The 11,007-nt window shown below is 38.5% G+C and overlaps 2 protein-coding genes across 2 annotated transcripts; both read left to right on the forward strand.

The window, feature by feature from the left end:
* Positions 1-2,801: 2,801 nt before the first annotated feature.
* LOC137955773 (pentatricopeptide repeat-containing protein At5g27270) lies at positions 2,802-9,349 on the forward strand. Its single transcript, XM_068802891.1, has 8 exons — positions 2,802-3,492; positions 3,978-5,382; positions 5,554-5,865; positions 6,155-6,259; positions 6,335-6,422; positions 6,680-6,801; positions 7,769-7,833; positions 7,960-9,349. Exons 1-8 carry the CDS (start codon positions 2,944-2,946, stop codon positions 8,515-8,517), a joined length of 3,204 nt encoding a protein of 1,067 aa, XP_068658992.1. The 5' UTR covers positions 2,802-2,943; the 3' UTR covers positions 8,518-9,349.
* A 141-nt stretch (positions 9,350-9,490) lies between these two features.
* LOC137955394 (protein BOLA2-like) lies at positions 9,491-10,978 on the forward strand. The gene is made up of 3 exons (XM_068802311.1): positions 9,491-9,668; positions 10,493-10,515; positions 10,674-10,978. The coding sequence occupies exons 1-3, from the start codon at positions 9,606-9,608 to the stop codon at positions 10,867-10,869; spliced, it is 282 nt and encodes a 93-aa protein (XP_068658412.1). The 5' UTR covers positions 9,491-9,605; the 3' UTR covers positions 10,870-10,978.
* Positions 10,979-11,007: the final 29 nt, after the last annotated feature.

The following is an 11,007-nucleotide window of genomic DNA, read 5'->3' on the forward strand; positions in this document are numbered from 1 at the left end:
CTTTGACAAGATCAACCTCCACACAAACTCTAGCCACGTTTGTTCTTGTCAACTTTCTGGTGGGTTCGTCCATGGTGAAGACTTTCCCTATTGCAGAAGCAATAGAGAACAAAAGCTCTTCTTGGAAGAAGACCAGAGGCAGCAGAGGGAATAGCACCCAGACAGCAGCCAAAGACGGCTCTCCCTCGGAGGGTCTGAAACTGGGTGTCCATTTCAAAACCTTCATCAGATGGCCGCTAATGAACCATCTTTTTCTTGTCCACACATAAAGCATGTCTGCTTGGTTGTCTAACCTAAGAAAAATATGAGAAGAATCCAACAAGGTGACTGAGCAGTCACCTGAAAGTTTCCATTCCTTAGCGACCCATTCTCTGAGAAGGACTAAGCTCGGCCTTGATCCAGAGAACTTCCCAACGAGGCAGAATTTGAACTTGTCTGCATGTGAATCGATGAGTGACTGTTTAAAGAAAACTGCAGGCTCACCTTCGTGTCGGTGTGGAATTTCCTGATATGCGCAGGCGAGTTTCCGATCGATGGCCACAGACGGTGCTGAATTCTCAGGATTCGGAGCAGCTGAAGTAGAATTATTTTCAGAATTTTTGGATTTGGTACAGAACGATCGAAGCACCCACTCTTTAGTAGACATCTTTCCATCTCTTTTCTTCTTGGGCGAATCTCTTTCCTCAAACGAGAGTTTATGAATAACTTGGCCAAGTGATTCACTGTAACAGATGGCCGATTGGTTGTAAACTCTGCTTGAGAAGTTCATCTTCTCATCAGTTCTTGTGCAAACACAGTTGATTTTCTGGTTTCAATCGTGCAAGCTTGAAACCTTTTGAGCTCAGAAATCAGTCATTTTTTTTGTCTCTAGGAATGATTCCTAAAGAAAAGGAACAAATAAAAAGGAATCATGGATCTTAGGGAGCAAGCAAATGGCGATTAGACCGATCAGTTTTTGTATTATCCTGAAATTTACGCGAATCAACCCTAATAAACGTTTTGACTATTCTTTTGATTGATGCCGGCAGGGTTTGATAAGCAGGTCCCGAGTCACACTTGATATTATAAACAAGTCCTATTAGTTCCTCTCCAAAACAACTGGACCAGCAAATTTATGACCAAAGTTGAGAATTATTAGATCACGGAGGACTCCTCCCATAATTAAAAGAGATGCGGGTCCTTTTCAATTTTTGTTTCCAACGATTGCTTGGAAGGGACTATTCTCTTGTCGAGTAGCAAACCACAGCCTTTAAACAAGACAATATTACTCTTATAGATATTATTTAAATCCTGTATTCTTAAATAAAATAATTTAAATTTATTTTTTTCAAAAAAACCATGATTAAGATATTCCTTGTATAATTTTTTTTCTAAAATTAATTTTAATTATATTAAATAAAAAAAATATCTTCCTCTTTTCCAAGCTTGTTTTTTAATAATAGGGCTAAAAATCCAATCTCATCCCACCCTGGTTTTTTTATAACTCTCCATCCTCGTTTTCTCGACCATCGATTGGCTTATGACTTATTCGATAATTTGCTTAACTTTAAAAATACTTCATGTGTGATCGCCGTCACCACCTCACCCATGCGAGATTTATCCCTTCACCTCCCTCTCATCCCGTTTTATTAAGATTAAGAAAACCATTTAAAATTTGGCCATGTTAGAACCTTTTTTAAGTATGTGTCACTTTTTGTAGTTCTCTTAGGTAATCCACATCAAGATTTTATCCTTAGTACGTGACACCATCCTTTAAAACCTGTTAGATTAGACAACATTAAAGGACAGCCATCTACTATCCTCTTGGTGTCACAACAACAACTCCAAGTGTAGTCTCTGGACTAGTTTGAACGATACTCAGATAGTAGAGTTCTCTCTTTTCATGTCTAGAACTAATCGTCCTCTTGGTATGAAAACCTTGAAACACACAATGAGATGAAAAAAGAAGTAAAGAAAATAATTTAATGACTTAGTGAGTTAACTCACATAGAATAAATTGACTAGGAATTTTAGCAACATATGACACAAAATAACAGTAAATTGTGTGGGGATGAACTACTCCCTCATCTGTGATAGACGAAGAACACCCATCTACTAATTGCACAAACTTACATGAGAAAGGAGATAAATGTCTAAACAAAGATGAGGATTAAGAAGACACATGAAGTGCAAAGTACTTGGTGTAGCAAAATTAGCATTAGTTGAGGATGATGTGTTAGCCATTGTAGCAATAGAGATAGTACTTATGAGCTATGTCAATCTATGAAGTTTTTGGGTTTAATCTTGAGAGCTAATGACATATTCCTATGTATTGACGAAACCTTCGTGTATAGATGATTAGTTGGGCCATGCTGTTTTTTCAAACTTATCCCAATATTTATTAAAATTATGTTTGGATTGTCCATAATGTATACATTTTTTATCACCTCATCCATGACCTCGTCCTCCACTAGGGGTGGCTTCGAACAGAGCCGACTGCAACAACTAAGGCTTTAACGTCCCCATTGGTTTTAGACACAACTATACTTTCAACTCTAATTACTCTAATATAAGCCTTTTATAAAGTAGGAACATCATCATCTGCTCATTTATGTGCTCTTAGAACCTCATATGCAGGTCTTAACTCGTCCAAAAACCCAACGACCTATATTTGACCTTCTTCTCTTGTAAATTACTAAAAGGGCCATTTTGAACATTTTTTTCTTAGTTTCATAAGTTTTCACTAATAATGGGCGGAGCGGGCCATGAAACCGGTTCTCTCTGATGTCTCCAATCGCCTATCGCCAGTCTCGTGTCTCCAGTCGTGAGAAAAATCAGAACTCAAAAATCTGTTTGGAGTTCCTAAGGTTTGCTTATCTTCTCTCAATGGCGCGAATTGGCGTTCACCAAACTTCGCTCTGACGTTCTCGTTGGACCCAGAAGCCTGTATGACAAGAACCCTGTATGGAATCTCTTAATACCCGATTTTTTTCTCCTATTCTCCCTTCACCACAAAATCCATTTATTCATTCCCGCAGTACCTCCGGCAAAAGAGGTCCGAGAAGAATTATTTCTTGTTCCATTTCTCCCGACCCTTGGACTCTCAGCGATGGAAGTCCTGACTATAAACCGAAGCCTTTCAAAAAAAACCAGAAGAAACCACTCTCGGACGATAATGCTCGGCGAATTATTAAGGCTAAGGCGCGGTACCTGAGTCAGCTGAGGAAAAACCAGGGCTCTCAGGCTCAGACGCCGAAATGGATCACACGAACTCCTGAACAAATGGCTCTGTGGCTTGAAGATGACAGAGCAGGGCATTTGTACGGAAAACACGTGGTTGCTGCGATCAAGCTTGTGCGGAGTTTGTCGGGGAAGAAGGAGGGATCGTATGACATGAGAGAGGTGATGCGTGGCTTTATCACAAAACTAACATTTAGAGAGATGTGTGTAGTATTAAAGGAACAAAGGGGGTGGAGGCAGGTCAGGGACTTCTTTGCTTGGATGAAATTGCAGGTGGGTTCTGTGACATTTCTTTCTCTTTTACCGGTTCACTGTTTCGTACGCTCTTTCACATTGTGGAAATGTGGATTGCGCTCTTATTTTGGCTTGAACAAGATCAGAAATTTTGATTGTGAATAGGAAAGGGGATATTGGACAAATAAGATTATATTATTATCGTCTGTCACTTTTGCAAAAGAAAAAAAGAATCAATAAGAATTTGATTCTACCGTTTAAAAAAAAAAAAAAAAAAAAGAGAATTTGATTCTATGCAACTGGCTTTTGTCACTTTCACAATCCAAATTTCCGTTTTATCATCATGCATAATGGAAGTAATATTAGCGCAGTAATTGTCATCCTCTTTTGTTGTACATATCAAACTAGAATTTTGCTTCACTAATCTTCTTTTGTCGTTGCTGGAGCCATGTTAGATGTTCATATATTGAATATACAGTTGAATTTTCTGATGATCTTTTATCTGACTTCTTCTGGTCATGCAGCTGTGTTATAGACCAAGTGTCATTGTATACACCATAGTTCTGCGGATATATGGTCAAGTTGGGAAGATTAAACTGGCTGAAGAAATCTTTCTGGAGATGCTTGAAGCCGGATGTGAACCTGACGAAGTTGCATGTGGAACCATGCTTTGCACGTATGCTAGATGGGGCCGCCATAAGGAGATGATATCATTTTATTCTGCTGTTCGACAAAGGGAAATCATCCCTGCTGTTTCGGTTTTTAATTTCATGATTTCGTCATTGCAGAAGAAAACGCTACATGCCGAGGTTGTTGAACTGTGGAAACAAATGGTGCTCTTAGGAGTGAAGCCCAATCAATTTACTTACACAGTTGTTATAAGTTCATATGCTAAAGATGGTTTTGTGATTGAAGCCTATGAGACATTTGAAAAAATGAAAAAATCTGGGTTCATCCCTGAGGAAGTCACTTATAGTCTTCTTATCAGCCTGTTTGTGAAAAATGAGAATACAGATGGGGCTCTGAAACTTTATGATGACATGAAAAGTCATGGAATTGTTCCAAGTAATTACACTGCTGCATCACTTCTTGCTTTACATTATAAAAATGGAGACTTCAACAAAGCTCTTTCACACTTCTCAGAAATGGAACATTACAAAATTGTTGCTGACGAAGTCATCTATGGTATGTTAATCCGTATATATGGTAAACTTGGTCTGTATGAGGATGCAGAGAGAACATTTAAGGAAATCAAGCAGTTGGGTCTTCTTAAAGATGAAAAAACTTTTGTGGCAATGGCACAGGTTTATTTGAATAGTGGGAACCATGAGAAAGCTTTAAATGTTTTTGAGATGATGAAGTCGGGAAGTGTGAAATTTTCTAAATTTGCATATAGTTCTCTGCTGCATTGTTACACTAGGAAAGAGGATGTAGCATCTGCAGAAGTTGCTTTTCAAGCTTTATGCAAGTCAGAAGTCCCGGAAGTAGCATCTTACAGGGACATGCTGAATTTGTATATTAAAGTGGGTTTCTTTGAAAAGGCAAAGTTGTTACTAGCTCAGATGGAAAAAGATCAGTTGCAGTTTGATGAAGAACTTTGTAGGAATGCCATGAAACTTTACAGCAAAGAAGGTATGATAAGTGAGGCAGAAAAGCTAGTAGAAAAAATGCATGGTAATGGATGTAATGTTGATAAGTTTATTCAGACTACTTTAATGGTTATGTATGGGGGCTCTGGAAATATGGAGAAAGCAAAAGACATTTTTAATACCTTAGAAAGACATGATACTATTGCTGTTGCCCAGATGCTTAGGCTTTATTTGGGAAATGATGATTCTGATAGTGCCCAAACAATGGTGAAAGGATTGCTGGAGACAACTGGTGGCTTGTCCAAGACTAGTCAGCTCATCAACAAATTCATCAGGGAAGGTAAACTTATATTGCACTTTTGTAGAAGCAACATTGGTTTCACATGTATACACCTTTTACTAAAAAAAAAAAACATCGGTTTCACATGTTCCTTGTGTAACCTCTGGGAGCTTTTGCTGCATCTTTCTACTATTTACTGAGGACTTATAGTTTTAGATTTTATTATGACAGACGATATATCTAAAGCCAGGTTTCTCTATGATTACACAATCCAGCTGGGATATATACCTGAAGATGCAGCTATTGCCTCGCTGATTAGATTTTACGGAAAGCAAGATCAAATAAGACAAGCCCAAGAAGTATTTACACATCTGTCTGGTTCTCCTTCAATTGGAAAACCAATATATAGCTCTATGATTGATTCTTATGTTAAATGTGGCAAGTTGGGTGAGGCCTACAAACTTTATGAAGAAATGGTTGAGAAAGGACACAATCAGGACTCAGTCACCGTAAGCATTATTGTGAATGCTTTGACTAAAAGTGGTAGGAGGACTTTCTCATTTGCTGGTCCAATTTTCTAATACTTATTTATTTATTGTTCTTCTTATTTAGATCTGGATTAGTATAGATTTGGCCATGGAGCTACTGAACTAAATGAAAAATTAAAATTTTGGTGCATCATTAAGTTACTATTGCCTCAACATCTCAAAATATATAACGGAAGGTTTAGCTTTTCTTTGTTCAAAGGAGAAAAATGACTCGTTTCTACTCAAGTTTCTCAAGAAATATTTACCGTGTATGTCTTTGTTTGATTGCTAATGACTCGCACCAGGCAAATATCAGGAGGCCAAAAAAGTTGTACAAAATATCTTTAAGAGAGCAATGGAGCTTGATACTGTGGCATACAATACATGCATAAAAGCATTGCTTGAAGCAGGTTGATGAACTTTTTCTCCTGATTTTTCTGTTAGCTGGAGAATGCTTCAATCTAACTCTTTTCTTTGCCTTGTAGGTAAACTGTACTTTGCAGCACAAATATATGATCGCATGGTTGCTTCAAGTGTCATTCCATCAATCCAGACATACTGCACTATGATTAGGTAATAGTGTAGTGTGTCGTTTTATTATTCTGCAATGAAGGAATGAAACAGGACAACATTAATCGGAAACAGAAAAGCTAATTGATTTTCATTTCTTAATTTTTCTAAAACTGCTGGCTTAAATTGCAAGTTGTTGTACATGCATTTGTGAGATTTTGGCTCTGGACGAACTTCACTAATAAGAGTAAGCTATCAAAGTTGGCTTGATCTCCAAAGAATGCTGTGAATCAGTATTATTTCCTTTTTTATGGGTGCAGTGTGTATGGTCGAGGTGGAAAATTGGATAAAGCTGTAGAGATGTTCAATACAGCTTGCAGTTCAGGTCTCCCTATAGATGAGAAAGCATATACAAACATGATAGTCTATTATGGGAAGGCTGGTACTGTCTTTCATTTCCTTTACTCTTGTGTTACATTAGAAATATATTATGCAAGTTCTGAACAGGCATAAAGACCTCATGCTTGTCTCTAATTATATGTCAGTGTTATTATGCATAACTGTTCAGTTTATTCTAAAAAAGAGGTTCATTTTCAGTCTCTGGTGCCTAAATCTAGCAAGACGTACCAAAAATCCCAACGGTTAACTTGGACTATAATTCTTAAATGGCAACAGTAAAGAAATAAGCCTAACATTTACATAAAAAGAAAAAAGAAAAAAACAGATGTATATGTAGAATTGAATTTTTTTTTTTAAGAGCTCGATCTTAAATTGTTTGAAACCATGTTGCTAATTAGGTAATAATACAATTTGGAGTCACTGGTCATTATGGCCTGTTTCAATCTCCTGATCAATGTTATCAGAGTGGCCCTGGCCATTGAATCACAAAAGTGGCTGAGTCTGGTTCACCTTCAAAATCCCAGAGATTGAACAGGTCTTGACCTTATGCAGATGGCAGGTGGGGTGAGGACCCATTCTTGAGAGAGGAGAGATGGGGGAGGGTCCCCTGCACTCTGCATCATTATGCAGGAGTGGTTCCCCTCCAAGGTAGAGAGAGGAGAGGAATGGTGGTCTGAGGTGGCAGTCTTCTTGCCACTCCCTTAGCACCAGTGTGGATGGGTCCCTGCCCTCCCTTGTGTCATATGGGGATAACCCTTACCCACCGTTGTGCAGGGGAGGTCCCTCTTCCATGATAGTTTTTTCAGACTCAAAGAGGGGGCTGAGTCCTGTTGACTCCGGTTCAACTGGCTGGTGCCATCCAAGCCTGATAGTACTGTTCCTGATGGTCAAAAATTCCGTTTATATAATATGTTTTTGCATGTCATATGTCCTTCTTAATTCAATCACTACCCTGTAAAAGTTCTTGTTATCAGAATGTAGCATGACCTTTGCTTTGGTTTCTCACTCAGGCAAGACTGGAGAGGCATCACTTTTGTTTAACGAGATGCAAGAAAAAGGAATAAGACCTGGGAAGGTATGGGCTTATATCAAATGAACTGTATACTCATTCCATCCTACACCACATGGCCTAATATCAAATATTGTTTCCAAACATATATTTCCTTAATATAACTTGTCCACTATTTCTTATTGTAAGCAGGTTAGCTATAACACTATGATCAATGTCTATGCTACAGCTGGACTTCATCTTGAAGCAGAGAGACTTTTTCAAGACATGCAGAGGGATGGGTGTTCTCCCGATTCTTTCACATACCTTGCCCTCATCCGAGCTTATTGTGTGTGTCAGAAATATGCAGAAGCAGAAGAAGTTATTCATAAAATGAAACATAGTGGAATACATCCAACGTGCGCTCATTTCAATTGTCTCATATCTGCCTTGACTAAAGTAGGACTAATTCATGATGCAGAAAGACTTTATGAGGAGATGAAGCAAGCTGGTCTCTGCCCTGATCTAGCATGCTATCGAACCATGCTTAGAGGATACATGGATTATGGGTATGCAGAAAAAGGCATCCATCTGTTTGAAAGGATCAATGGATCATTGGAACAGGATAAGTTCATACTAAGTGCAGCTTTTCATCTATACAAATTCATTGGCAACGAATTCAAAGCTGGGAATATTCTAGATATCATGAATAGAGAAGGGGTTGCATTTCTGAAAAATTTGAAAGTTGGATCAAGAACTTCATCAAGGTGAGGTCAATGTTCTTGCATTTGCAGAGGTACCAAACAAAGGGTCTCAAGTGCAACTGCTGAAGATTCTGTGGCACTGCATGCAAATACTTTTCTGATTCCCATAACATGTGCTAATCAATCCCAAAACAGGTGACAACAGGAATGAAAATGCTTCGAAAACATGATGTAACTATATGAGTTAGGCCTGAAGTCATAAGTCTTTGGAGATGATTAGATGGCACTAATAGCCAAGCCTGGTGTAATCTACTAAAAGAAAACTCATTTCTGGGATAAAGCAAGAGCAAAGGTGTTGGGAGTACTGGATGCAGACAGAAACATTGTGAAAAGAAAATTACTCTAGTCAGCTTTCAAGGAACAAGAAGATTTATTTCTACAGGAGAAAATGGAAAAAATATACGAATCAAGTCTCATAATGAGAGTGGATAAGTTTCTGGGTACAATTGGAGAATGACATCATGGCAAAGCTTGTCAGGTTAAATCACTGAAATCACACCAACCTTTTCTCTTTGTTTCCAGTAAGTAGATCTCTCTGTGCCTCCTTGTCAGCCTTCTTGGATGGTAATGTTCTCTCTACCTCTGGGAGTCACAGAAGGATTCTATTCTTTACAATTATTTAGTATCTTAATTAATATTTTAAAAATATTAAAGAAATCTCAAATCTCAAATAATCTTATCTTTCGGCGCTATAAGAAGCGTCACTCGCCTAAAGCAATATGGGGCGTGGTAATTTATGTGATATTCTGTATTCAGACTCCAGACGCGTTTGTCATTCTTGACGTACGAATTTACGTTTCCGCGGAAAAAAGGGCGAGGTTCAATTGAATGTAATTGAACTATCCAGTCTGAATTTATCATATTATTATATTTAGTCGGAAATAGCCGTTGTGATAGTATTATGTGTGTTCTTATTTATTTTAAATGAAAAAAATGATAGGGTGAGAATAATCGACAGGAAACGTTGCCGCCCCACCCCCTCCCTACCACAAGTAGCCAACGCCCTGCCTTACACATAAAAACCAGGGTCTGGATGCTCTTTGAGAAACGATTCATACTGGGTCTGTTTGAGGGAGAGAAAGAGACTGGAGAGAGATGGGAGTGAACAAAGCAGAGGTGGAAGCTGCGTTGACGTCGAAGATGAAGCCGACCCATCTCGTAAGCCTGCAATTTCCCTTCTTTTACCGTGTTTTCTGCCACCTTCCCTTTTTTCTCCGTGCATCAATAAAGTATTGTGAAGCCCGGGCTTTGTTGAAGTTGATACGACTGCCGCTTAGGGTTCCTTCTTTTCTTCGAACTTAGAGAAAGAATAGAACGTAAGGGCGTAAGCTGTTTTTGTTTTATCAGGTTTCGCTGGGTACCCATGACGCACTCGCTTTTGAAATTTGTTCTTTTTATGATTCTGGTAGTTGAAAAAGAATTGCTCTATGTATTTTGTCCAATCGGAGACTTGGCGGAGAATATCTTTAGCAGTTGGCGTTCAAGCTCACATATAAATTGATTGTGAGGTTGTTTGCATTGTTGCCTGTTAGTGTTGTGAATTTGTTCTGAGCTTGTTCGTAGTCTGCGAATGCCCTGTGAACTTTGGAATTGGGTTCTTGTTATATTTTAGGAGTTTGATAATCTAAATAAAGAGATTAGCTCAAATGATACTCATCGGAATTAGCTTGATTAGGTTTCCAAACCTGTACCATTACTCCGTTCCGCCTAGTCGGCTACTTGCAGGGCATCACTTCAATATATATAGCCTTGTTGTCCCCTGTTTGTCTGTTTTTCTAAATGAACACCAGATATTACAATATGGCTTTAGGCTGCTGTGCTACTTTGATCTTGAGGGGGTTAAAATCAAATTTGTGGCTTCAGGATTTCCAATGTTTAATTTCACATGATTTCTACAATGTTGCCTTCTTGTTGGAAATCAAACTTGCAAACATTTTGTATTTGATGTCTTCCTCATTTCCTATTCACTTCTTTTAATGCAGGAAGTAGTCGACACATCCGGAGGGTAAGATCAATTTGGCAAAAGGCTACTAGAGTGATTTGGAAACCTATCTTTTGAAAATATTGAAATGTCTGATTGGTTGAGAAAGTTCGTTATGAATCAAAACGCACATGTAGACATATCCACAGCTGTAGTAATAATAATGGGCTTCTTGCTTTCAGATGCGGTGCAAGTTTTGCAATTGAGATAGTTTCAGAACAATTCGAAGGGAAGAGATTGCTCGAGAGGCACAGGTTGGTAAATGGTGCATTGGAAGAACAGATGAAAGAGATCCATGCGCTTTCCATAAAGAAAGCCCTCACTCCAGCTCAGTGGCAACAGCAAGAAGTGTCCAACAAAGCTGCACCTGCTCAGTAAGTGCCTTCTTTGATGACTGAGTCTGTAAACTCTTTATCTGCATTTACATGCGCTAGTCTGTAATTAAACCGCTTACTCTGTTCAGATACATGAAAAAACTACAATTCTACTTTGTACCCACTTCTTATTCTTTCATGC

This window comes from Aristolochia californica, unplaced genomic scaffold, assembly GCF_029961685.1.
Source record: "Aristolochia californica isolate CCGP_79_NKW_82.1479 unplaced genomic scaffold, dmAriCali1.0.hap1 SCAF_2, whole genome shotgun sequence".
In the NCBI taxonomy this organism is placed as follows: domain Eukaryota; kingdom Viridiplantae; phylum Streptophyta; class Magnoliopsida; order Piperales; family Aristolochiaceae; genus Aristolochia; species Aristolochia californica.